General features: G+C 36.9%; 4 protein-coding genes and 1 pseudogene across 7 annotated transcripts in view; all 5 read right to left on the reverse strand.

Moving 5' to 3' along the window:
• Positions 1-6,764, reverse strand: part of LOC148997438 (protein NLRC3-like) — a 131,135-nt gene extending 124,371 nt beyond the window's left edge. The window contains exon 1 of the mRNA XM_089122513.1: positions 6,749-6,764. The gene's annotated coding sequence lies outside the window, so the exon portion shown is untranslated. The remainder of the gene's footprint in view (positions 1-6,748) is intronic.
• Positions 1-6,967, reverse strand: part of LOC148997440 (NLR family CARD domain-containing protein 3-like) — an 85,836-nt gene extending 78,869 nt beyond the window's left edge. The window contains exon 1 of one of the 4 annotated variants that reach the window (XM_089122501.1): positions 6,749-6,967. In XM_089122501.1, the coding sequence (XP_088978627.1) occupies positions 6,749-6,876 (128 nt within the window). In that variant the 5' untranslated portion in view covers positions 6,877-6,967. The remainder of the gene's footprint in view (positions 1-6,748) is intronic. The other 3 variants (XM_089122503.1, XM_089122502.1, XM_089122504.1) reach the window with 3 other exon arrangements.
• The window catches only part of LOC148997439 (uncharacterized), a 118,770-nt gene that overhangs the window by 84,837 nt on the left and 6,962 nt on the right, over positions 1-26,971 (reverse strand). The gene's annotated exons all lie outside the window — the stretch shown is intronic.
• LOC120473553 (uncharacterized) lies at positions 15,554-18,386 on the reverse strand (annotated as a pseudogene).
• On the reverse strand, positions 20,293-23,628 carry LOC148997441 (ribonuclease inhibitor-like). Its single transcript, XM_089120037.1, has 4 exons — positions 23,579-23,628; positions 23,311-23,484; positions 22,913-23,074; positions 20,293-21,707 (listed from the first exon to the last, which is right to left on the reverse strand). Exons 1-4 carry the CDS (start codon positions 23,626-23,628, stop codon positions 21,638-21,640), a joined length of 456 nt encoding a protein of 151 aa, XP_088976163.1. The 3' UTR covers positions 20,293-21,637.

A 26,971-nucleotide genomic window follows, 5' to 3' on the forward strand; every position in this document is an offset into this window, starting at 1 on the left:
TGTGTGAAAAAAACAAACAAAAATAACGACTTTAGTTGTCACATGAAATTTTGTACGATGTACAATAACATTTTCTTCGATGACTTTCTGGGCCGTCAAGTTTCAATCCCTTAGGAGCCTATGTAGCAGTGATCCACCTCTCAGAATTAATCAAAAATATCTTCATTTTTGTTCCGAAGATGAACGAAGGTCTTACGGGGTTGGTACAGCATGGGGATGAGTAATTAATGACTTAATTTTCATTTTTGGGTGAACTAACCCTTTAATCATTTCTGATTGTTTAATGAGTTTAACCGACTCTAAATATTAATTCATTGGGGAACTCAAATGTACACTGTGCTGGAAAACTGAACCCAATTTGTTATTTTCTCTATTACAAAATAATATCATTTTATAATCATATTTACCCAATCTTTATTAATTGTTGAATCGTCTGTCATTTAATCATTACTTCAAGTTCACAATGATGGTTAATTTCATTACTTTCAAATGACCCTAAAATAACTGATTGAGTTCAAAAATACTTTCCATTTCACATCACACAAACAACAGCCTGAAGAGGACACGGCTGAGGAAGAGGAAATTGGAGAAAACTTTCAAAAACATATTCGTTTTCAATAAACCTTTCTCATTAAAACTTAATGTTTTAACTTCAAAAGATTGTAACTTCTGGCAGATTCTTCTTCTGTTCGGAGTAGCCATAAGGGCACTTGGGCGAGTGCCCAGCGGCACCAACCATTCACAACAACTAGGGGGGAAGTGGGGATGTAGTTGACACCTTTGCTTGCGCAAAATCAAGCAAGAAGCAGTTCTGCTAAACTTATTACAAGAAAACGTTTTATCAGATTTAGTGCTACACTTATTGTCTTATTTGTTCCCCACTAAATAATTGTTGTTTTTTTTTAATAATAATAATGGGGGGGCGGTTCACTAAATTTTCAGATTTTATACAATTATTGCACTGGAACGGCAGTCAAACCCGTGACTTCCCACCCGTGAACTCATACTAGATCCATGTACTCCCAGTTGCGAGCTGACGTCACATTGCCCGCCAAACCACAAAACAACAACGGCAGCCCCTACGGATGCAGTTTTTCTGCAGGCGGTACACGGTGAGAATACACGTTAGGACAATATAACGTAACTACTTTTCAGTCCATTGAGTGCAAGGATAAATTAATACCAAATACATTTCCTAACATACAAATAAAGTAAAACAAAAGGTATAACAGCTTTATCTTGCCTTCAAGGTGCTCTATGTATTTTTAGCGGCCTCTAGCGGTGATGTTTCAGATTGCAACAAGAGCGCTCGTGCTCGTGTGAGTGCTCGATCTCAAGAGCGAGCATTCATTACCGGCCACACGGAGACTTTCAACGCAACGGCGAAAGCATCACACTACATGCTGGAAACTCATGTAAACTCCCACTGCAACGTTACAATAATAGACTACTTTAATCAGCTTGACAGCTCAACTACTGCTCCGTGCTCGTACCATGATAACATTACAGTGACTGCAAAAAATACAACCGTATATTTAGAATGCCTGAAAATGAATTACAATCACATGTAAAATATCCATACTATCTGTCATGTTCCAGCGTGCAAGTGTGTAAATGACTATATATCGGTAGCCTGACTTTGTCATATTCATATTCAAGAGAGAATATGAGTCTGAAACTCCTCCGTAGGGCTTTGATTATGAGGCGTGTCGTAACCGAACCAGGAAAAAAAAACCCTCTGCACTCAATTGGATAGTCGGTAGACCTACAACCAATCAGAGCAACGCAGTAAGTCAACTCCTTTGCATAGCGCAGTTTTCAAATGCAGAACGTAGCCTACTTTATTTATTTTAGAAGTTAAAGGGTTAGTTCACCCAAAAATGAAAATTAAGTCATTAATTACTCACCCCCATCCTGTACCAACCCCGTAAGACCTTCGTTCATCTTCGGAACACAAATGAAGATATTTTTGATTAAATTTGAGAGCTGTATAAGTTAACTACCACACAGACTTCCGGGACTGGCTCTTGACGGCCCAGAAAGTCAATGAAGAAAATGTTTAAATATCCCATGTGACTACCGTGGCTCAACTATATGTTTATCAAGCGACGAGAATACTTTTTATGCGAAAAAACAAACAAAAATTACGAGTTTATTCGACTATTCCTTTTCTTCCTTGTTGGCCTGAAACGAGACTTCCATAGATTTCCACGACGCATGCGCGAGAACTGAACTGAAGTAGTTGAAGGAGATCGCAATTCTCGCGCATGCGTCGTGGAAATCTAAGGAAGTCTCGTTTCAGGCCAACAAGGAAGAAAAGGAATAGTCGAATAAATTCGTTATTTTTGTTTGTTTTTTCGCACAAAAAGTATTCTCGTCGCTTGATAAACATATAGTTGAGCCACTGTAGTCACATGGGATATTTAAACATTTTCTTCATTGACTTTCTGGGCCGTCAAGAGGCAGTCCCTTAGGCAGCCAATGTGGTAGTTAAACAGCTCTCAATAATCAAAAATATCTTCATTTGTGTTCCGAAGACGAACGAAGGTCTTACGGGGTTGGTACAGCATGGGGGTGAGTAATTAATGACTTAATTTTCATTTTTGGGTGAACTAACCCTTTAAATAACGAGTGTTGCTTCTTTTACTTACTTCTCCATGAGTGCCACCAAAGGAGAAACCACAACGACCACAGGCTTTTCATTACGTCCCATCTTCTTAGCGACCGTCAGAGCCAGCTGATAAGTTACACTTTTCCCCAATCATGTAGGAAGGACGCCAAAAATATCTTTCCGATCGACAAATGCCTTAATTGCAGTTTTCTGTTCGTCTATTAAAATAAATGCGCTGTCGATTTATTTTTCACAAGACGCGACAGCGGAATCTATACATCTCAATTCTCCAGCTGCAGTCATCTTCGACAAGCGCTCTTTGATAACGTGATGATTACGTCCCTGCAGATCATCTGTCCATCATCGTTTAAAGCCCGCCCTGGCAATTTGATTGGCCCGATCATTTTTTGCCTGATCATAATTACTCCTCAATGGAGCGAGTCCAGACCGAACTTCCCGACCAAAAAATGTTGTGGGCGGAGTTCGGGCTGGCATCCAGGCTAATATATCGGTACAATGACAATAAAGCTAACCTAACGCTACGAAACCGTTGTTTTGTACCAAGTCATAATTTCTTTCAGAACCAACACTTAGCTGGTTATGTAATGTGTAAAGCCATAACGTTACAACTGTAGTATTTCACATCAGATAACGTTAGCAACTGGTCGCCGTTAGCCGGCGAACTAATGCTATCTAACTTGAGCCAACTAAAGCACAAAATCACAATATATTTTACATGCTTTGAAGTAATGTTAGTTTACCTGTCCAAAAGGAGGAAAGTCAACTTAGGATCTGTTTTTAGACCTAAAACAAAGCGGAGGTCTCTCCATAATTCAAAAGCTCTGCCGATGTTGAACCATGTTTTCATCCAAGTTGATCAGAATCACGTTTGGCCAGATGAGCTTCAGCAGATACAACTTTTTTTTTTTTTAGTTTTTTATATTTGGAGTTTGTATTGGAGTGTGTGTTATGCTGGAGGTAGGTCGTTTTGGGGTGTTATCAGAATCCATGTCGTCAGCTGAAGTGCCGTAGTTCGCATGGACTGTATAAGGAGAGAGGCTCGGGAGCACACACACACGTCACATCCGATGGATTTCGCAGAAAATCTGACCCGGAGACCTCACATATAAATATGAATATTGGCCTTCAGAGGTAATAGAAAAACCCGACATTGTAATGTGTGATTACAACCCCTTCACACACAGGCAATAAAAAAATGACTCATTTGATAAGAAATGTTACATAGAGCACCTTTAAGCACTGTTTTTCCTCCTCCGTTTCCCTCAAATAAAGAAAGAGTAAGCACCTTTGGTGACTAATTATTACGGTAACACTTTATTTGAAGGGGTGTGCATAAGACTGACATGACACTGTCATAAACATGACGTAACACTTGTCATGAACATGAAGGAGTCTTTATGAATGTTTATGACTTTTGTCATTAAGTGTCATTCGGTAAATTATGACACTTTTAATGCAAAGTTGACATTGTTTAAAATGTCTTTGTTATGACAACTTGACATTAACCAAGACAAAAATGTCTTGATTATGACAACTTGACATTAACAAAGACAGAAATGTGTCATAACCTGTCAACCTGACATCTTTATAACTAGTCCAACGTGTTCCACTTTACTTGAGGTAAGGGGAAATATAACACTGTTGTTAAAGCATTTGACAGTGTAATAACCCTTAATGACATCTTTATAACTAGTACAATGTGTTCCACTTTACTTGAGGACAAGTAAAATATTCATGAAACATTTAATTTTTTATTATTATAATAATTTTTTTTATATTTTTATTTTACTTATTTCTTTTTATTCTATTTTTTTTCTCTTTTTCCTCTTTTTTTTCTATTGGATTGACTAGGGAGATCATGTAAGGGATAAATAATGGACAATATGTTACTGTCTACTGTTTATGATGTGTTATTTTGTATTGTCATTTAAAACCAATAAAAACATTTGGAGTAAATATTCATGTCACAGTTATAATGGTGTCATGACGGCCAAAGTTAAAACCAACCACATGACAGGGTAATGTAATGTTAACACAAAGCTAAATAACTTCTTTAAGTTTGATAATTAGACATGTTATGACATATTTGTGACAGGTTATGATTTCTTGGTTAATGTCAAGTTGTCATAACAAAGACATTTTAAACAATGTCAACTTTGCAATAAAAGTGTCATTATTTACCGAATGACACTTAATGACAACAGTCATAAACATTCATAAAGACTCCTTCATGTTTATGACAGTGTCATGTCAGTCTTATGCACAACCCTTCAAATAAAGTGTTACCATAAATGCACACAAGCCCCGTAAGGTCCACCATGTTGGTTTGTTTACATCTAGCTCCCACAATTCCTTGCGCTCAGGTAGTTTGGCGTGACTGGCCTGGAACGCTACAAAGTTGTGAGTCGTGATTTACATGCTCATGCCCTCGGACCCCCCTAGAGGGCTAATAACCTTCTCACCTTTTTTACCCCTGACCCGTTTTCATGCCTGTAAAGGTAAGAAACCTGATAGATGTATTATTACTTTTGGGCAAACGTGAATTGACGCTGTCAATTAATTGATGTACATTTTGAATTGACATATTTGAATATACAGTAGGGGGTCTTTTCAGGTAAAGTGCCCAGGGGCACCACACTGTCTTTTTTTAAATTTTATTTTATTTATATAGCACACATAATACAACGGACGTTGGCCAAGGTGCTTCACAAACAGTGGAATAAAACAATTTAGACATTACATACAATTACATCCAAACAAACAATGGAATATGAGCACAAGACAAGAAAGCAACAACATACTGTATCACTTTCACACTAAAGGGCTAAAAGCACTTCATGGCCCCCATGCTACCTCTAATAAGTGGGTTTTTAACAACGACTTATGGCCAACGACTTTGCAGATCTGAGAGTGTGGGAGGTTATTACATAGTAAATGACCGGCTCTAGAGAACGCTCTGTCACCTTTACGTTTCAAGTTTTTTGTTACGTTGAATTTTTTTAAAAATGTTACAAAAAAAGATTTCGAAACTAAAACAATGATCTTGTAATGCACTCTATACTCGACTATAGCAGCCACTCTAAGGATCTCAATAAAGGTGTAACATGATCCGGGGTTTTTTGCTGACTCAATCTGGCTGCAGCATTCTGTATGTTGTGAGTGAATTACAATAATCCATTCTAGAGAAAACGACCGCATACTGCGCATATACAGTAGCTCTCTCAAAATCAATTTGAGATAGCCTACAAATGGTTTGGTTTTTGCTAAGAGCTTTAAATGAAAAAAAAAAATGTTTTAACCACAGAATTTATTTGTTTATTCATTTTTAATTCCGAGTCCAAAATAAAACCAAGGCTTTTAACCTTTTCAGAGATTGTGACTGACAGGGAGGTATCTTAACTTTTAGTCATGTGGACACCAAGTGGGAATTTGGGACGAAAGCTGAAACCTCTGCTCTTTTCTCTTCATTTAGTAAAAAAAAATAATTAGCTGCCAACCAATCTTTCACCTCATGAACAGGCTAGTAGTTTACCTAAAGTATTGCTATTTGACTGTTTACCAAAAAATAAAATCTGTTTGTCATCCACGTTCCGGAAAAAAAATTTTTTTTGAAATTGGCCTAAAATTATTTGGGTCGTCCATAGAGAGCTTTGGCCGTTTTAACAAAGGAGACACAATAGCATGTTTAAAATCTGATGGACAGATGCCCTGGCTAATGCATTAGAGTGCCCCACCCTGCTCCTGCCAATCGACTGTCCTGCACAGTTCATCTCCAACCCTAATCAAACACACATTATTGTTCAAGTGATCATGAAGATCTTTGGTGCTTCGGCTGTGTTTGATTAGGGTTGGAGATAACTGTGCAGGACAGTCGATCGGCAGGAGCAGGGTGGGGCACCCTTAAATTAAAGGTAATGGAGGATGTATTAAATTACTTGCAGTGTTGTCCACTAGTGATGTGACACTGAAGCTTTATTCTCATGAGCTTAAAAAAAAAACATGCGACGTTTTAACATTCACATGTAAGTTGTACCTTCACATTTAAATCTCGCTTAATATACAATATGAAGTTCCTAATAATTACATATGACTGTAATGGAGAATGTAATAACTTACTTGCAGTCTTGTCCACTAAGAAGAGAATTTATCAGTATTTTAAACTCAGTAACGCTTGTTGTCAGTCCGTACGCGTCGTTCTCAGAATCTCTTGCTGGTCTCGATGAAGGATTGTGGATTAAACGCATAAATGTCCGCGAGTGTATTAGGGTTACATCTGAAGCTTGCTTCCAACTCGAACGGTCCTTGCAATGAACCACTGCGGCAGCGGAGCTTGAATCATTACGTCACTAGTCACGTGAAAATGCCGTCTGAAGCAAACACACTGAATCACTCCTGTAGTGAAGGTGAACAGCCTGACTGCTTTGGCACAGCCCGATCCAATGTTGACAGGTTTGAAACCTGGCGGGTCTATTTCTGATAAAAGTGAAGCCAAATCATGGCAACACCGTGGGTTGTAGTAGTCTGTTTGGTTTGGCGGTATTATTGAGAGTGGATTGAGTTTATAGTGTTGTGATGGAGCCAGCGAGAAAGACACGTCGTTCCCTATGGGAACACTTTAAACTTATTTTCCCGAATAAGATTAGTCTTTGACATTTCTGCATACAAATATTTTTACATAGCCTATGTAGTGAATGATATGGAGAAAGACAGAAACTTAAAAAAAAAAAAAAAAAAAAAAAAACAACCTCTAACATTATTCAAGTTCAACACAAGCACATCTTTTTCAACATACAAAAATATCAGTCCCACCAGTTAACAAGTTATAGAGTTCTGCTTCCCACCACAGGAAAGACTCAGTAATGTTTCTAGTCATGGAAACCATTAGCCTACTAAATTCTATTGGATTTAATGGTTTTTAATGGTAAAAGCAAATGGTTCCTATTGGTATTTTAATCTAAACCATTAGAATTTCTGTGATGATGTTCAACTTTTTTTTAAGCTGGTCTGATCTTATATCCTTGTCTAATTACACACACACATACACATCATGCTTAATGTTTTATTGTCAAAGTGAACACATTAAATTCATCAGTATCTGTAAAATTAGCAACATAAATTAGTTTCACAGCACTAACACTGTTTCAGCTTTGATCGCTTCGGAAAACTCACGTCATAAACGGGGCGTTAACACACATATGTTTGTCAGCTTTGTTGCATTATTTACTTCTCCAGGAGATGGTGCTGCAACTTATATCTGAATGAAGCTTCGAGTAATTAACCATGTATCAGAGAGCAATAATGCTTCGAAACGCTTCATTTGGCCATCACTACGCGAGTGTTAAGTAGGCATTGTGCTAAATTGACATGTTTTCTGAATCAGAGATGAAATCAAATCCAGTGAGCGACAGGTTTAGGTGCCAGCAGTTGTTACTTTCGTTTTCTTCTTCTTCTTTGATGTTTCTTGACAGTTGGCAACCTATCTTATTGGTGCATTACCGCCACCAACTGGTATGGAATATGGATCAAGATATCTACTTTAATACAAAATATAAATAAAACATAAAAAACAATCAAAACAAATAAACAAACTGAAAATAAACCATAACAAATTAACAAAAAACGCTATAGTCTATTATATAAATTACTTTCTTTCACAAATATAATATTTTCAACATACACCTTACTATCTGTTTCCCTTAATAGACCTGATGAAGTAAAGTAAAGTCATGATGTTTTACTTTCTTCATTGATTGAAAAAGATGACATCTCTCATTATTATTTTATTATTTCCTACAATGGATTAATACATGCTCAACTGTTTCTTGTTGGCTACTGCAGTGTATATATTCCCCAGTTGGGTGTTTCCCAATTTTATATAGATAGTGTAAGTCCAGTATGACCGATTCTCATCCGAGTTATTACACTTCCTTCTCTTCGATTCCTGCTCTCCCTTCTCCCAGCACCAACTTGTTTTTAATATTATATAAATGTCAACCGGTTTCATTGTCATCCCAATATACCTGCCATACTGATTGTGCATATTATGCTCTTGAGTAGTTTAGCTTCTGCTTAATGGAACTTGAAAATCTACTTGCTTTAGTCTTAAAGTTTGTTTAGCCATAATGTCCACCTTCTCATTTCCTTTCACACCAACATGAGCAAGAACCCAAATAAAATGTGTAGAGATACCCAAAACTTTCATATTATGTATTTTACAGAATCTCATTGACACTATCCATCCTAACTAATGACCTGCCAGATCGTATACTTTCAAGCGATGAGTAGCTATCCGATGCAATGACAGTATTTTTTGTTTTCTTCTCCTCTATCCACTGCAGTGCCAGTAATATTGCCAACATTTCTGTTGCATATACTGACAATTGATTGGTTACTCTTTTCTTATAACAATCTCTCATTGGAATATAAACTACTGCACCTGCAAATCATGTTTCAGGATCTCTGGATCCATCTGTAAATAAAAACACTGATTCTGGATAATGTTCCTAAAATAATTCTGGACTATAAACCATGTTGGAAGTTGTACCAAATTATCTTTCAATTCCTGCTGTATAAGGTCAACATTTGGGAGAGAAAATAACCAAGGAGGAATGGAAGAAATCGAAACTGTATTACTGTACTGTAATTGATGTAATCCTATATTTCTTGTCTTTGCAACTGTCAAAAATAATCGTGACTGAAAGACTGTAAAAATGCTACAGTGCAAGACTGTTAATTGGTTAACAGAAAGTTTCCATACGGTAAATAACTGTGATAGATCTCATGGTACATTTAATGTAATTTTACTGTAAAATACCGTTAAATTAACAGTTTTTGAAAGTGAAAAAGAACAACTCATTGTATAATTTACAGTAAAAAAACGTGTATTGACATTCCCACAATTCCCTGTGTGACGCTTCACATTTGATGTATTTTTGTTGAAATAACTATGGTTCCTCATAGCTGTTTTATTTTTTTTTCTTCTAATCAGTTATGTACATTATGTACATGTACAGTTATGTACATTAGTGTTTTATGTTACATTTGATGTTGTTAAATTAATATTTATTGCATTTTTTTACCATGCTGGTGTTTAATGTTTGTGTGAATGACACTGAGCAGTTTTAATCTGCCTTGGAAGATTATTTGTGATGAGCTTTGATTGACCATGTGACTCTCACTGCTGTGATGTTTGTTGGTTGTCAGTGTATTACAATCAGGGACGTGCACAGGGGGGTTGCTCAGGTTGCCCGGGCAACTGCCCATATGCCCTTCTCGACTCAGGTTGCCCTTCCGAGGAAAAAAAAAATCGTACAATGGATGTAGAATTTCACGTAGGCCTAGACAAAAAAATAATATAAAAATCGCAAAGCCTCATTCACTTCCATTCGGGCACTGAAAGTGAAAGTCAAACTGTTTACGTGGCTGCAGTGCTGCACGCGACCATAGACTGCACGCGACCGGTGTGTATGGTAAGGCACCGCAAATTACTCAGGCCGCGCCTCCATCTCGTGTCGTGCGCTAATTAATGTGTACGAAGTCCATGACAAAATGAAGCGAAACTATCCTTCTCGTCACGAAAAGAGGAAGAAGAAAAACATGAGAGTGAATTGCGGGAACAGCAGTCAGGTAAACTTGTGTTCTCGATCCTCTCTAGTTTGATGTCAGCAAAGTTTGATGGTTTTTGGTCTTCCTAACCTATCTGGGCAGGCAGTGCATCTCTTGCATTACTTTTTGCCTGACAAAAGTGAGAGTAAAATACCATTATTCATTACGTTTTGTTTTTGATAAACGACAAAGTGCAACAACAGTGTTTGTTTACTACAGCTCGGAAAACATAACCGTGTCGCGTGTGTTGCGTTCATATGCGCGTGCACGAAATGAAACTCGCATTTTTCAAGCAGAAATGTGGAGACCAGAAATACTGTACAATATGTGAATGATGGCACTCCCAATCAAAGTACACATTATAAAGACACTGATTATCTAGTCTCAGTGTAGTTAAAAACTCTAAACAACTGCACTAATTATGCAAGATAGAAACCAATGTATTGGCAATTTGACATTGATTGACTATTGATTTATAGGCTATATTGAATTTAAAATGATGATTAGCTGGACATTCTGGTCAATATGAATGCAAATCCCTCAGTAAATAACCATAAATCAAGATTTGCTTCAACATGCATAAAAAAAAAAATAAATAAATAAAAATCATAGGCTACTGATTCCGAAAATACCCAGGCTGTAGTGAATCAAAGTTAATCCCAAAAGCCAAAGTTCAGGGTTGTACTTTATTATTTTCTTCTTATTTATGTTTACGTTAATATTCACTTGTTATCTTAACATTCTATAAAAATGCTTTATTCAGTAAATATTGTTTGTTTGAACCTCATTCTGTTCTATATTGTTGTACTTGTTCTTTGACTGTTTTGTTTAAAGGAGGGAGGATTGGGCGGTATTGAGTGGCAATGGCAAATGGTTTACATGGCTCACGGCATCACAGATCAGGTAGAGGGCCCCTTAGCAGAATTTTGCTGAGGGCCCCAGGGGGAGGTCAGGATTGGCAAAAAAGGATTGTATTTTTTCCCGAAATCTAAGCGTTTTTTATTTTTTCGAGTTTTTCCATTCAATCCAGATTATTTCTTTTCAAATAAATAAATAAATAATAATAATTTTAAAAAACAATAAACAACAATATGAGGAACTCTTTTGCTCATTTGTCTCATCTCTGACATTTTGCAATCTTTATAAATAATAATAAGACCATAAGATGAGGCATTGCGTTTGGACATAAACACGGCCAGATAAGGCAATTTGGAAGGTGACAAATTCAACTGAATATATTCCTTCATATAGCCCGTGAGGGGGGAGGAGGAAGGGGGGGTGCCCTTTTTTCAGGTCAGAGCAACTGCCCCTCAAAATTCCTGTGCACGTCCCTGATTACAATGGTACAAAACAGATATAATTTCTTCTATAGGTTGGTAAATTAACATTATATCAGATAATGGAATACGGTTTATTACTGTAATTTTAAGTTAAGTCTGTAAAACCAGTAACGTTGCAACCTTATTTTTGACGGTATTCTGTTAGTACACTTTTGACAGGATGTAACTCATTATGTCCCTGGAGATTAACCCAGTATGCCATCATTCATTTCAATCTTCTTATTCTCCAAGGCATTTCTCCCATTTCCACCTGCATCGATGATACCGGAGATGTTTTAAATGATCCACTTCAGATCCTCAGAGCCGGAGCTTGCAAAATATCTAATCTCTTGAGGTTTGATTCTGCTGCTGACATGTAAACTATACTTCCATATCTCACGAGTGCCCAGTATATTTTGCAAAGATAATAGTATAGTCTTTTGCAAAGACCCTTTTAGTTTTGTTGTTAATTTTATCCAGATGAACTTTCCATGTCAGTTTAACATCAAACCAAACCCTAAGCAACCTAACAGCTTTTACCTGCTCCATAAAGTTTTAAAGAAATAGGTAAGATTTTATCCCTCCTTGAAAAGTAAATGACTTGTGTTTTTGTTACTGATCATTTAAATCCCCATTTATTTGTCAATTTTTCCACCTCTACTATTGCAGCTTGTATTATTTTATTCACAGTGCGGCCTCTAATCCACAAAGCCCAGTCATCTGATTACAAAGATTTTCCTACATTATGTTCAACCTGATTGAAAATGTCATCTGCTGAATATACTTTGGGATATTCTTTACCAAACCTTACTTGAATTCTCCTGTCAAATAAAAAGTCCATAATCCAATTATATGTTCTACCGCCAATTCCTGATTTTAGCTTTATCAATAATCCTTCTTTCAGAGTATATCATATGCTTTTTCCACATCAAATAAGACAACTACAACTACTTCTTTATTGGTCTGTCCTTTCCTAATGTCTGACTCTAGACATAATACAGAGTCCATTGTGTTACGTCCCCCACGAACCCCACTCTGATAAGGGGATAAAAGAGCTTTACTTTCTAGGAAATACGTTATTCTTTATGTGATCATTAGTTCCATGATTTTACATAAATGGGAGGTCAAGGCAAGTCTATAGGATCTGAAGAGTCTTTCCCTGGTTTAAGAACTGGTATTACTGCTTCTTTCCATACCAAAGGGAGTTATCCAGTATCCCAAATTTGGTTAAACAGTTTTAATACTATTTCCAGTGTTTTCTCTGTCATTTGTGCTAACATTTTATAACACACTCCATCTTTCCCCGGAGTAGTCGGTCTAGTACTAATGATTGCTCTTCTCAACTCAAACATATTTAAAGATAAGTCTAAAAGATTATTTTTCTTTAAAATATTTGGGAATTCCATTACGGTTTTATTCCTACACTGCCTGGCCTCTTCAGAAAGATGATCTGAGCTATGAACCTTCTTGAATATTTGAACCAGGAGTTCAGCCTTTTCTAGATTGTTGACAGCTATTTTGTCCCCACTATTCAACACTGGCATTTCATAATTCCTTCTGATCCCCCCATTCTTCTGATCATGCCCCATACATCTGATAGTTGTACTTCTATTGTACTTCTAATGCTATTACTATATTGCCTCCAGAATGAAAGTTTTTGTGCTTTTATTGTTTTCCTTACTTTTGCCTGAGCCCTTTTATACAAAATCAAAGTATCCTGAGAATGATGTTTCTTGAGTTGCCTAAATGCCTTATTTCTTGCTTTTATAGCTTCTTTACAGTCATTATTCCACCAGGGCACACTCTTGGTATCTCACTGCTGTACTTTTAGGTTTCACTTCCTCAGCCGACTGAATGATTTCATTAACTAGTTTATTATTAAATATATTTACATCCATCTGATTCTCAACTTGAAGTGTCAAACATCTCTTTTCCAAATTTCTTAAAAAACCTTCCCAATTTGCTTTCTCCAGTTTCCATCTAGGAATTCTCTTTTCCTTTTCATAGCATATCTTTATACCAAGTTTAGTCACTACCGGGTTGGTCACTCCCTACTGTAGTATGTTTGATCACTAACCCCTGCTATTGAACTAGATACAAATGTCAGGTCAAGACCCATTTCTGTGTTGTTTTTGCTATTATATTATGTCCCTTCTCCATTATTAATACACACCAAATTCTTAATATCAATAAATTCTTCAATTAGTATGCCATTTGCATCAGTACTATTACCCCCCATAATGAATTTTGTGAATTAAAATCACCACACTATATAAGACTGTCTTGTATTGGTCCAACTACATCCTCTAAGATGTTCTGACTCATTTTTTTATGCGGATTATAATAATTAATTACATCTTTACAACCTCTTTCAGTCCATATTTTATTTATAATTGATTCATAATCTGCATTTATTTTTACTTCCTTATATTTCATCCCATTCTGTATAAATGTTGCTAAGCCTCCTCCTCTGCCATATTCTCTGTCATTTCTTATTACATTATATCCATTTATTATGAAATCCAATTGCGGTTTTAACCATGTTTCCTGTATATTAAATGAGGTTTCTCAAAAGTTGAATGCTTTTGTTTGTGGATTGCAAAATAAATTTGCAAGCTGGATCAAGTTTATGGATTTCTGTGCATGTAATTAAAGATGCAATATGTAACTCTTTTTTTCAACAGGAAAAGAGGAGATGACAGGAGAAGTAAAGTTTGGAACAGAAATGAAAGATCACCTCAACAAGATTGATCACCAGGTAACTTGTTATGACCATCATGTGTCAAAGTTACCAATAGATAGATAGCTTAAAAAACTGATTTAACAGATTTAGCCATTTGCTTTTATATAAAGAACATTTACTGAAGATATTTCTGAAGGAATACGAATGTCAAGTATACACTGGCTGATTAGACTGATTTTGGACCTGAACTTATACTGCATACAATACTGATTTCCTATTTAACCCATCAAATTTGATTCAGTGGCTCATTAGAGGCTCTATGACTTCAAACATACATACAAACTCATAAAAAGTTAAAATAATAACAGTGCATTTAAAAAAAAAAATAGTTGATTTGTACCCATTTTTTGTTAGACCACAAATATTGTGACTCACGAAAGCAAATTGTCCTGGAAGGTCTCCCATGTTTCTCTGTGAAGATTTCTCAGCACTTTTTAAAACAAGTCTGGTGAGTTTCATTACTTAAAAAGATATACAACATATTGCCACATGACCATTGCCACATGATTTTTTGTGTTAACAGCAAACAGATTGTTTTAATGATTCATTGGTTTTTGATTCAACGTGATTAGGGCCTATGATTAGTTTTTATACTTTTACTGTAGGTGAAATAGCTTATTCAGGGCAGTACTATATTGAAAAACTAACAATTGTTATTTGTGTGTATTAAAATGCATTTTCTATATAAAATGATACACATCTTGCAGTTTCTGGAAGTGGGATGCAAACTTATGGGCACATTGTATAGGATTACTTTATGGTTCCTTAAAGGGTTAGTTCACCCAAAAATGAAAATGATGTCATTAATGACTCTCCCTCATGTCGCCCCAAGCCCGTCAGACCTCCGTTCATCTCAGAACACAGTTTAAGATATTTAAGATTTAGTCCGAGAGCTTTCTGTCCCTCTATTGAAAATGTGTGTACGCGGTATACTGTCCTTGTCCAGAAAGGAAATAAAACATCATCAAAGTAGTCCATGTGACATCAGTGGGTTAGTTACAATGCTTTGAAGCATCGAAAATACATTTTGGTCCAAAAATTACGACTTCATTGAGCATTGTATCGTCTTGTGGTTCTGTTGTGGATCAGCGTTCAGTGACGCTGCTAATGTATATTTTTTTGTTGTTTTCAAGTGATATTGATTTATTCTTTATTATTAGGACGAGACTCCAGAGGACAGACAGACGAGAGAAGGTGAGGATCCTTGTGGCATCTGAAGATAATGTTGTGTTGGAGGAAGTGACTGTTTTGAGAGATGCTCCAGACTTGCAGTCTGCACTTGCAAACCTGTTGGGTCTTCTTTTTGCCTTGGACTTTGAATACCCAAAAGAACTGAAAGACACTTTGAGAAGGTGTTCATGGAGAGTTCGGCTCATTGCTCTGCTACGGTACAGTCCCTAAAATCTTAGAAAGTTTTTACTGTGACGGTGCATTTGTGAACTTGAGGCTGTGATAAACATGGTGCCACTGTTTGTGCACAAACGTTAACTTGCACTTATAAATAGAAAGATGCTCATTTTGTAACATGATTGAACATTTAATGTATTTAGGATTACTTGATTGTGATAACACTTTGAATGTTAAAGGGATAGTTCACTGTGAAATTAATTTTTTGTATGTTTTAGATTACCTCAAGGGCATCCAAGATGTAGGTGTGTGTTTGTTTCTGCAGTTGTTTAATTTGGACTCTGTGCATGCTCTTTGAGGTGGTGACCATAGACTTTAGGCATTATATGACTGACAGACAAGAACGGTTTGACCTAAAAATATCACATTTTAAACTACTGCTCCACAAGTATGAGCAACTGGTCTTCTGCTGAGGCCAGAGTCTGCATTGAAGATTACCTTGATTTGATCAACACATATGATAGAAGATCCAGAACAGAAGTGTAGAAACTGCTCAGCATTTCTGACATAACGTTGCAGATGATTGAATACGATCTGATCTGAGATCTGAGAGAGATTACCTGTGATGTTTGAAGTCACTGTGACACTTTTGTGCTTCTTTGTGTCATAGAGAGACAGGAGACTTTCCTGGTCTGAGACATTCAGCAGTGCAAATGGCATGATTTTGGAGAAGCATCTATTATATATTTGGTCTCTTGAAGAATTGATTGTTTGTGTGGCAACTTTCATGGTGTTTGTTGGAGGGATGCAATGAGAGCCCATTCTTGTGAAGAGGTCGAGCAAATCCTCTTCATCACTTCATTCCTCCAGTGTGTCTTGACCAGCCTTTGCAACCGCAGATCGTTCAGTCGAAGAGAGGGAGTTGTGGAAAGATGACATCATGACATCATCACTGACTGAGTCAATGCTAAAATGAAAGCACTGAAGCGTCACTGGCAGAACACCGAAGTCAAGTCATCCTTTCACCAGATCCTTCAACTGACTCCCATTCAGAGTCAGAGAAGTCTCAGTCTAGGACACACTCATCTTCCCCTTCACACTGTTCAAGGAACTGATCCCAGAATGCAGTGTGAACTTCTCTGGACACTCCAGCATCATCTACAACATCTCATTTACACACTTCATCTTCAGAGTAGATTGAATTATAACACAGCCAAAAGATCTTCTACAACCTTTACCCTGTGTATTAAAGCACACGATGTGGATCTGCTGAGTTTCCAGATCAAATTGTAGGAGAAAGATGGTTTCTTGAATGTGACGCAAATCTTCTTGTGCTGAAGGGATTTCCCATCTAGAAAAAGGGCAAAACCATTATTTGTAATATTCAATTATTATTTATAATATTTATATTGTAACACTTTCAAACAATTATTTCGGTTAATCTGAACATGATTTTATTTTGTGTCACTGTAAAGTGAGACATTTATATATAATTACAAAACATTACAAAGTAATCAACTTTAAAAGATTAAGAGTAATAAAAGATTGTAATGTACTTTCTGTGAACAACGGGACACTGGAGTTGATAATTGAGTAATGACTGAAGATATATTTCCCTGACACAGTCCAGTCTCCATTCTTCATAATTGCACAGAATGAAAAACTGAATTTACATTAAAACTGTTCCAGTAAAACATGCCTATATGGTTTATTCAGTAATACTTTACAATAAGATTCACTAGTTAACATTAGTTAATGTATTTACTAACATGAACTAACAATGAACAATACATTTACAGTATTTATGAATCTGTGTTAATGTTAGTTCATATAAATCCAGCTGTTCATTGTTTGTTCATGTTTTTCACAGTGCATTAACTAATGTTAACTAATACAACCTTTAAGTTTAATAGTGTATAGTACATTTTGAAATGAATATTAGCTAATATTGTTAATTCTTAGTTCAAGCTAACTAACTAATGTTAACTAATGAACTTTATTATAAAGTGTTACCGTTTGTTCTTGTATATTGTGTGTATGATCTATAGAGTCTTTGTATGATTGTGTAATATACACACAATAAATCTAAACAAAAGTAAAATCTTATATAAATGTGCAGTTGTGTGTGTTTTGCAGTGTCAGTGCAGGTATATGAGGACTGATGATCTATAAAGGGCTTCACATGACATGAACATGTTGAGTCTCTTACCAGCGGCGCAGGATTACTGGAGAGTGGCGACGCCTCAGTTTCAGCTTCATTCAGCTCTGCGTTCTGGAGGATACACACACACACACACACACACACACACACACACACACACAAAACATACAAGTGACACACACTGTTACAAACACATAAAGTGTCACTGTAGATCATGTAACAGTTGTCTAGTGAAGAGTGAGAAGCACAAAGCGGGACATCGTATGTATTGCGACCTTATTTTCTATTATAATGAGGATATACATTATAGTTTTAAGGTTATTTTATAACTCCCGTTTAATGCTTTTAGTCTGAATATTTCCTTTTTCCACATCTATACTGAGACATTTGGTGTATTAGGAGCACATTTACCAGTGTGATGTTCTCGTTCAGATGTCATCACGATTGCTTGGTCTTCATCTGTTTGTCCAAGTTCATCACCTTCATCATTCACTCACCTGTGTCTTCCTCATCTTCATCTCCAAGGGTTTCTAATGTGTTGATGTGTAGTGGAGGAATCTGATTGAATTCCTGCCTCATTGTTCATCACAGAGCTCAATGCTGTGGACTCTTCTGCACACTTCTCCTCGTCACTCGAGGTGTGTGTGTGAGACTGTGTGTGTTCTTCTGGGAACATTTGCTGATGAACGGGAGCTGTGTGAAGTGCTGGTGTCTCGACTCTCATGGTCTCTAAAGTCAAACCGCTCTGAGGATCATCCTCCATTCCTCTATTTCTCCGAAGAACAGGCAATAACATTACATGATGAACTCAGCGATTCAGATAAATCAGTGATATTAACAGACACTCAGCTAAATTAACCACATTTACAACAATTCAGTCTCTGTATTTAAACATGTGTGATTTTACTAACCTTCCTCTTGGTGTCTCTTTTAGATAAAAGTCCGTCATCAATAAATGTGTGATTGAATCCTGTGAATCACTGTCACATCCATGCGATAACAGTTCAGCAGCCGGTCTCTCAGTATCACTGTCTAATCAAGTGTTGAGTGTTCATTATATTCCTCTTTTCTCCATCAGATAAAGATTCTCCGTCTGTGACACACACCTCCTGTTTAGTGCAAATGTCAAATCTCAACATCTTCAGTTTGGTTTGTTCATAAAGATATCCAACAGTGATATTTAAGGGAATTTGGTTTCTTTTAACATCACAAACAGGAAAAGTGAAGTCTGTTTTTGGACCTTTTGGTGACTGTCCATTGTAAAAACAGTTTTCTTCTTCTTCTCATCCGTCACATGTCTAGTGCCGCCACCATTAGGCCCTACCGCTCCTCACTTGTTGGTCTCCATTATGGCAGAAGTGAATATATTCAATTTCAATTCTTCTGGAGGTTTTTTCTGCAGAGACATTTTTGTGTCTTTCCAATTTTTTTTTTCTATTAGGGAAGACAGCTGACTTTGATCCCAATTTTCTTGCTTAAATTTTATTTCTCCCTGGGCCTAAATATGTGAATTTATTTATTTTATTGCATATCACAATTGTTAAAATTTACCGAAAAAAGAAATTGACCTTGTAATGCATAAATCATTTAGTTAGTTCACAATTTCATAGAGAATAAAAATAAATAAATATAAAGAAATATACATCAGCCAATTGATAGAGAATTGAAACACATATCATATAAGTAACAAATAATCTGTATAAAAATGATAAACAACATAAAAGTACACAGCCAGAGTATCAGAAGGTTAAATTAGATCAATATTGCATACATTTTGATGATAATTTACTATATAATCCATAAATACAGTCTATAATTTAAGTCGAGTTTAAAAACATTGAAAAGACGTTTGTTCTTCATAAATTTCGATTTATGAAAACAATGTAAATGTACGTTTTACCAAAGTGTCCATTAATAAAACATTGTATATCATTCCCCAGAGAAGAGCATGTGAACAGATGTAGAATAAATGCTGCATTTCTCGTCTACAGTCGGGATACATTTCCAAATAATCTTGTTACAGGGGTAATAGTGCTGAAGAACTTTAAATGATATTTCTTTTACTTTGTTTGTAATTATAAATGTATGTGGGTTACTCCATGCTCTATTCCCATTAATATTTCCATACAAGGGACCATTTGTACCTGGAGGAAGGGATACATTTCACACATAAAAGCTTTTAATTACTCTGTTGTTGATTTTTCTGTCTAGAAAAGATAGACTATTTATTGAAACACTGCTGGAGAAAAATACATTAATTTGATCAAATCTGTCCATCTCTAAGTAGGGTGATGATCCCATGGGGTTTAGCTCTGGATATTTTATTAGTCAATATGTTTTTCCTGATTTTACGAGGCTTCTTCATCCATATAAAGTTATATAATAGTTTGTCTAGATTGGCACATTGTAACTTATGAATTTTTGAAAATATTTTGCAATTGTAACAGAGTTCGTTGTTATAGGAAAGAGTAGGCGGGAACCAGCGAACATTTAACACTTTTAATAAGAAAATAAAACATCTACAAAAAAGAAAGTGTAAGCCAGCAGCCCCTCGCGGACGACAGAAACAGAAGTTCAGGCCTGTTCCTCTCTCAATCTCCTTTTATGCTTCCGCTCCTCCGTGAGAGATGTGAGAGATACTGTGTGTCGCTCATTATCAATCAAACCACTCGTCCACAGCAATGTAATCGGCCATATTTGCTATGTCATGCGTGGGCCACTTTAGGTTCACTCATAGGCATCCCCACCAGATTTCATCCCTCATTTTTGCAAAAAACTGGCCCTGATTTGTTTTAAGATAACTGGGCCACATTTGCTGCAACATATGTGGGTCATGTTTGGTTTACACCCAGATTAGTCATTGTCGACTGTGCAACATTTTTGCCACCCACATTTGGTTTGTGATATTTGGGCCATATTCATTATTTATCATATGAGCCACTTTAGGCCCACATTCAGATTACACATTGCCATGAGTGCCGCATCTTTGTCTAAAAAGGCCCACATGTGATTTAAAATATTTCGGCCATATGTGCCATTTTACATGTGGGCCACTTCAGGCTCACACACATTTTGTCGGGCCATAAGAAGGCCTGCAGTGCCGCATCATCGCCTGAAGTGGCCCACATCCGTCTGCTATCTGAGGAGCGAGTGAAACACAAACAAATGCTGTTAACTGGGGAAAATGTTTAGTCGGTCTGTAGAGGAGAAGAGACTTCATCCACAGAACAGAGACAATATACTGTACATCTGTGCATCACCAACACACACACACGCACACACACACACACACACACACACACACACACGCACACACACACACACACACACACACACACACGCACGCACGCACGCATGCACACACACATAACTAACTTCATATAGAATAAAACAATAACAATAAACATATTCTGTGTATAAGATAAAATGTTTAAAAGTTACATGTAAACTTTACATCTTTTGAAACATGTATGTGCTATACTTGACGATAAAGTTCATGATTAGAAATATTTTGAATAATTCTGGATGAGTTTAGTCTAAACATTATTATATTTGCAGGCCTGATAGTGAAGATTTCTGCGGACACTCATCTGAGCTTCTTCCTCTGTTCCACCTTTAATTACAACTAAACCATCATTTGGCTGAATAATAAACCAACATTAATCATTCAATATCACATGTTTCTAATACGCATGCTAACACACACGCTGCTTTATTTAATAGTGAAGTCTGAGTCTCTTCCACCTGTATGAAACACATTTACACATGTATTTCTCCTCATAGACAGCAGTGAGACTCTTCTGTGGATCACCTGATGGTTTCTGCTCCTCTCATCTCCGTTTCAGAGATTTAAACCTTGATGGAAATCCACTGACGTTTGCCAGTCGATCTTCATCTACTCTGTAAAGTGGAACAGAAGAGAAAACAATCAGTGTTCAGTGGAACAAAGTGCTGTTTTTCTTTAGTAAAAGTAAGTTAAATTGAATTCCTGTAATCAGATTAATGACTGACTTTACATGATCTTGGATAGAGATATTTGTGTTTTTAAATATAATAGATGTAAAGCCTGAATCATGTTCATGTGTGTGTCTGTGCGTGTCGGTGTGACTCCTATTGAGTCTCTGTAAAGGAGAAACTAATGAGTGTACGGCGTATGGAATAAACCACAGCGAGCAAATACTAATGTTATTTTGAGTTAAACACAAACCTTTAGTTAAAGCCGTTTGTCCTCTAGTTTAAACATGTTTGTAGGCTCTTAGTAAATAACTGAGAGTAAAGTAAGTGTCGAGTAGTGTGACGTGTTGCTTGTCACAGTAAAAACACACTAGAGACAGAGACATTGCTCATGTGAGCTGGACGCTGTGAGCTGAAGCTGGAACTGCACTGATTTTAGCAGGAGTGCAGCGTTTCCTACAATCTGACCAAGTCTGTTTCACACTCAAATGATTCACTTCTACTGACACAGTTCATAAAGCAGGTGTTTTTTGTAAAATGACAGGTGTTATTTATTATAGTAAGAGTATAGATAAGGGTAAGAGTATATTTATTATAGATAAGACTTATTATAGTAAGTTTGTTTTTAAATATTTATATTATGTAGTATCTTGGGACAGTGCAATATTCTTTTTGTTTAGCGTGGAGCAATCTTAAATGTAATCTTAAAGTAACAATTGTAGGGGTGGGGGGTTGCTTAACATGGGATTAAGATGCTCGTCGTTGACGTTGAACGTATTTTTTAAGTCTTGATTTCTTAAAGTCCATTGTGTGTGCTGTGTAGCTTGTTAGCTGTTTTAATGTTTATCTTTTACGTTTGATTCAACGAGCTCTGCTACAAAAATTCCTATGCACCGGTATAGCTGTACCGGTACAAATGGCAAATAAAGCTTAACTAACTAACTAACTGATGTATAAAGCTGTGACAGTGAGCTTTTCTTCTCTTTCCTCCTTTGTGTTCAACATTTCAATAACTTCACATTATGTTCTCACACAAACCCTTTGTTGCAACAAATCTTAATGATAATTTCCTTTCACGAATATTTGAAAGGATTGTTCACATATCAGAGGTAAATGAAGATGTCTTTAATATCTCAGTGATGTTTCCTCACCTCAGGACACAGTTTGAGTCTCGTAGCTCGTCTCTGAGCCGCCGCTTTGAGTCTCCGATCTTATTCTCACTCAGATCAAGCTCTTTTAAAAACTGCAGAGCTTTTGAGTTCGTCAAAGACTGAGTTAAAGAAGAAACATCTGTAATGTCACAGTCATATAGACTAGAGAGACACAAACAGAGGAAGAGAGATTATCTTACAAACAAATCATGAATGTGAAGAATTTTACACAAATATAATGTGAACTCAGACTCACTGTCAGATATTGAGAATAAAGTGTTTTAGTTTAATAAACCCAGAAAGTGCACTGCTATAACCAATGAAACATAAGCCCTGCTGTCTTCAAATAAATAAACTTCAGTCACACTGTAATTGCTGTACAGTATAATGACACTAACTGTAGTTTCTCCAGCTTGAATTGTGGGTTCATCAGTAGATCACTGAGGTTTTTCACTCCAGAGTCTCCTAGTTTATTCACGCTCAGGTCCAGATCTCTCAGGTGTGACGGGTTTGATTTCAGAGCTGAAGTCAGGATGAGACTCTGTTTCTCTGTAATAATGCAACTCCACAGACTGAAGACAGAGAAATAACAATAGTTCACATCTATGATGATCATCTTATTGAAGAGCTACAGCAGCATTTAGTTTCCAATAGTCTGTTTTAAACCCAGTCACACTAGTTCTGTGCGCTGGAAGACACTGTTTCTTCTCTTTCATTTCTAACTATTTATTTGACGTCTCTCTTCTTTATTCTCTGTTGAAAAGCAGATTTCTGTGAGTACACAATCAGTACATTGTATCAGTTATTGGGAATTAAACAATTACTATCTACACTCTAAAAAGTTTTATATGATTTACAACATTTTTTTTGGTGAAAAATGTTCACACTCAAAAATATTGATTCAATTTTAAACCAGTGAAATCAATTACAATACACTGTATAAGCTAACTAGAAAAAAAGCACACAAAACCCAGAAAGTGCACTGCTATAACCAATGAAACATAAGCCCTGCTGTCTTCAAATAAATAAACTTCAGTCACACTGTAATTCAGTGGTGGGCCGTCAGGACCAGCAAGGCCTTCTCTGAACACTATCAGAATCACTGACTTGCACTTTAATATATTTTTTGCATGAATATTAAATTATTCCCAATAGTTCATTCTCTTAATTTCATAGCTTTTCTCTTGGTTGCACTGCTTCCAGTATTGTGTTTTTATGTTACAGCTTGTATCCAATCATATTTCAGCCATCATGCGTTGCCGGGTCAAATAAATCTGCCTGGAGGCCTTCAGAATCGACAGTGCAGGCGCCTGTAGCTTAAAATGAAAGGCAATGAAACTGTTTCTTTAACCAATCAGATAATCCGTCAGATTTAATCAGCCAATCAGATTTCGCTTTGACTGCAGCGGGGCCATCAAGCAGGCGAATAATAACATCTGTATTTTCTCTTTCTTTGATTGGATGCGCGTATTATTACTGGTAGTATCCGCATCTGTAGCGAACTGCATAAACTAAAATATATTCCTGTAGATGTAATAGATTTCAACCCACAAATTAATGTTTCTTTCCCTCCTCGACCCCCAGCAGAAAACAATCCCTTATTCAGCCTGAGCTAAACGCAGAGTAACGGGACTCTATTCGATCTCTCCGGGTAAAAACAGAACAGATTAATATAAGTTATGCCACGAATGATTTTGAAGGCAAAAGTCCCGCTGATCTCATTGATTTCGGTCAAAACTCTGTGTGAGAGCATGGGGCAGCTGTACACATCGTCATGTTTTACAGTGACTGTGTGTTTCTGTCGAACAGGCACTCTCAGCCATAAAGCAAATTAAAATTTATGCTAGAAATAAGACGAGACAGACACGACATTATTGGAACTGAAACGCAGTTAGATCCTGTACGACAGTAATTGAAGTCTTCTTGAGGAAAGAAATAAGGATGGATTTTGTGTAAAAAAAATAATCTGTAGTTTTGGTGAGTATATGCTTTTTTCCCCTGTGGTGAATATGATTTTCTTCTTAATTTTTTTGTATAAATTTATGATCGAAACTTAATTTTTTTTCAAACATTCATACTATTGTAACGTCTGAAAAGGGACTATTGTAACTAGGGCTGGGGTAAACGATTATTAACTAAACGATTAGTTGGGCGATTATTTTATCGATTAGTCGACTAATCTAATGACTAATTGGACGAATAATATAAAGAATATTTTTTCTGCTGCTCAATTAATAAAAAAACAATATCTCAAATAAATACTAGCATACTGAATCAAGATACTATAAGCTGGCTAACGTTAGTCTAATGTTATGTATTTGAACACCATCATAACTCTACAACCGCCAAAACCGTGTTATTAAAATATTTTTTACAAACATTTTTTATCATAGAGAATGTTTAAATATTAATATCAGCTGAGGAGGGAAACTGAGTCGGAGGCGGAGTCAATAGGGACTTTAAGCAACAGCCTCTGGTGGAACGGCAACGGCATTCTGGCGTTCTATTGCGCATGCGTGCCATTAACTGCTACTTCTTGACGTTCTACTGTAACCGTCTACTACGGGAGAACAGCTGATTTGCCGTAGTCGTTACTACGTGACAGATTAAGACAGTTAATGTTATGTTTTAGGTTATGTGGCATTGAAATCGTTTCTGTATATTAAGTGCTAAAATCAACCCTTCTCTTTCTTTTTAAAACCACTTTCTTTTTGTATTTTGTCTGATGATTAAATTATTCCCTATGCCGTCCTCTTTACTGTTGCTTAGTGATTTTTGCGCTCTTTAACTACGGCAGTTAACTGTTTATTTCCGGCTGCCGTCGCCGTTCTATCAGCAGCTGTTGCTTAAAGTCCCTAGTGGTGCGATCGGAGGCTGCTACTACTGGAGATGAATCGGGAGAGGTTTGTGCACCTACTGATCAGAGCGCGTGCTGACACGGAGTTAGCCTGGTTTATACTCGACACGTCCGCACGAGCGCGAATGTGCGCACGGCAAAAATGACCCGTTGGGTGCGCAAGACCAGGAAGACTCAAGACTGTGGCTGGCTGTGTGTACGCCTTTTTTGTAACAACGCGCCCGGCGCCGCGTCCGGGTACGACTTCGAGCCGAATCTGCCCGAGCTTGTACGTCTTACCACACCGGCACCCAGTTTGCGCGTCTAAATTGCATTTTTTTTTTCTTAAGGGTTTGATTACTGTGTGTGATTTATTTAATGGATAGCACATTCACTTCTAGTTGTCTTCGTCCTCTATTCTGCAATGTTTCGGTCTCCCACGTGTGTGTGGCAAGCTGTACCGCCGGGAACATGCAAAAAATAAATAAATAAAGAAGCGTCGACGCAAAAATATGACGTCGACGCAATTTTGACGTCGAATCATCGACGTCATCGACGCGCCGCTACAGCACTAATTGTAACCCTTGAACGACAAGATAAGTGAGGCTCCGTTTCTGAACTTATAATCGGATTCGAAACGCAAGAACCACTTTACAAACGCACCAGCCGAACTCATGCGCTCGTTTCTCTCTACCGGCCTCTCCCGAACTCACCGCATAACCCAATAACTGCCGGTGCAAAATAAAAATAACAATTATAGAGAGTCTTTGCGCTGATACACTATTAAAAGTTATTAATTCAGGTAGGACAGATGGCCTAAATGCACGGCCCGCCACTGCTGTAATTGCTGTACAGTATAATGACACTAACTGTAGTTTCTCCAGCTTGAATTGTGGGTTCATCAGTAGATCACTGAGGTTTTTCACTCCAGAGTCTCCTAGTTTATTCCTGCTCAGGTCCAGCTCTCTCAGGTGTGACGGGTTTGATTTCAGAGCTGAAGTCACATCAGAACAACCTTCATCTGTCCTATAACAGCAGCTTAACCTACATTAGCAGAGAGAGAGAGAGAGAGAGAGAGAGAGAGAATGAAGAAAATAAGAGACTCTTTATTCTGTAAAGTCACATCATCTTCATCAGCAAATAAAACAGAGGAAGAGAGATCTTCATATTTATTTCACCAGATGACAAAATAATAAGGTGAAAATGTTTGTACAAATATAATG

Source organism: Pimephales promelas, chromosome 2, assembly GCF_988280905.1.
Source record: "Pimephales promelas chromosome 2, fPimPro1.hap1.1, whole genome shotgun sequence".
Lineage (NCBI taxonomy): Eukaryota > Metazoa > Chordata > Actinopteri > Cypriniformes > Leuciscidae > Pimephales > Pimephales promelas.

Excerpts from the sequence above, each read along its gene's own strand:
- LOC148997441 (XM_089120037.1), bottom strand. The coding sequence starts at position 23,628 with ATGAAAGAGAAGAAACAGTGTCTTCCAGCGCACAGAACTAGTGTGACT. Across the intron at positions 23,485-23,578 it reads CACAGAACTAGTGTGACTGG|TCTGTGGAGTTGCATTATTA; the intron begins GTTTAAAACAGA and ends CTCTGTCTTCAG. Across the intron at positions 21,708-22,912 it reads GACTCAAACTGTGTCCTGAG|AGTAGATGAAGATCGACTGG; the intron begins GTGAGGAAACAT and ends TCCACTTTACAG.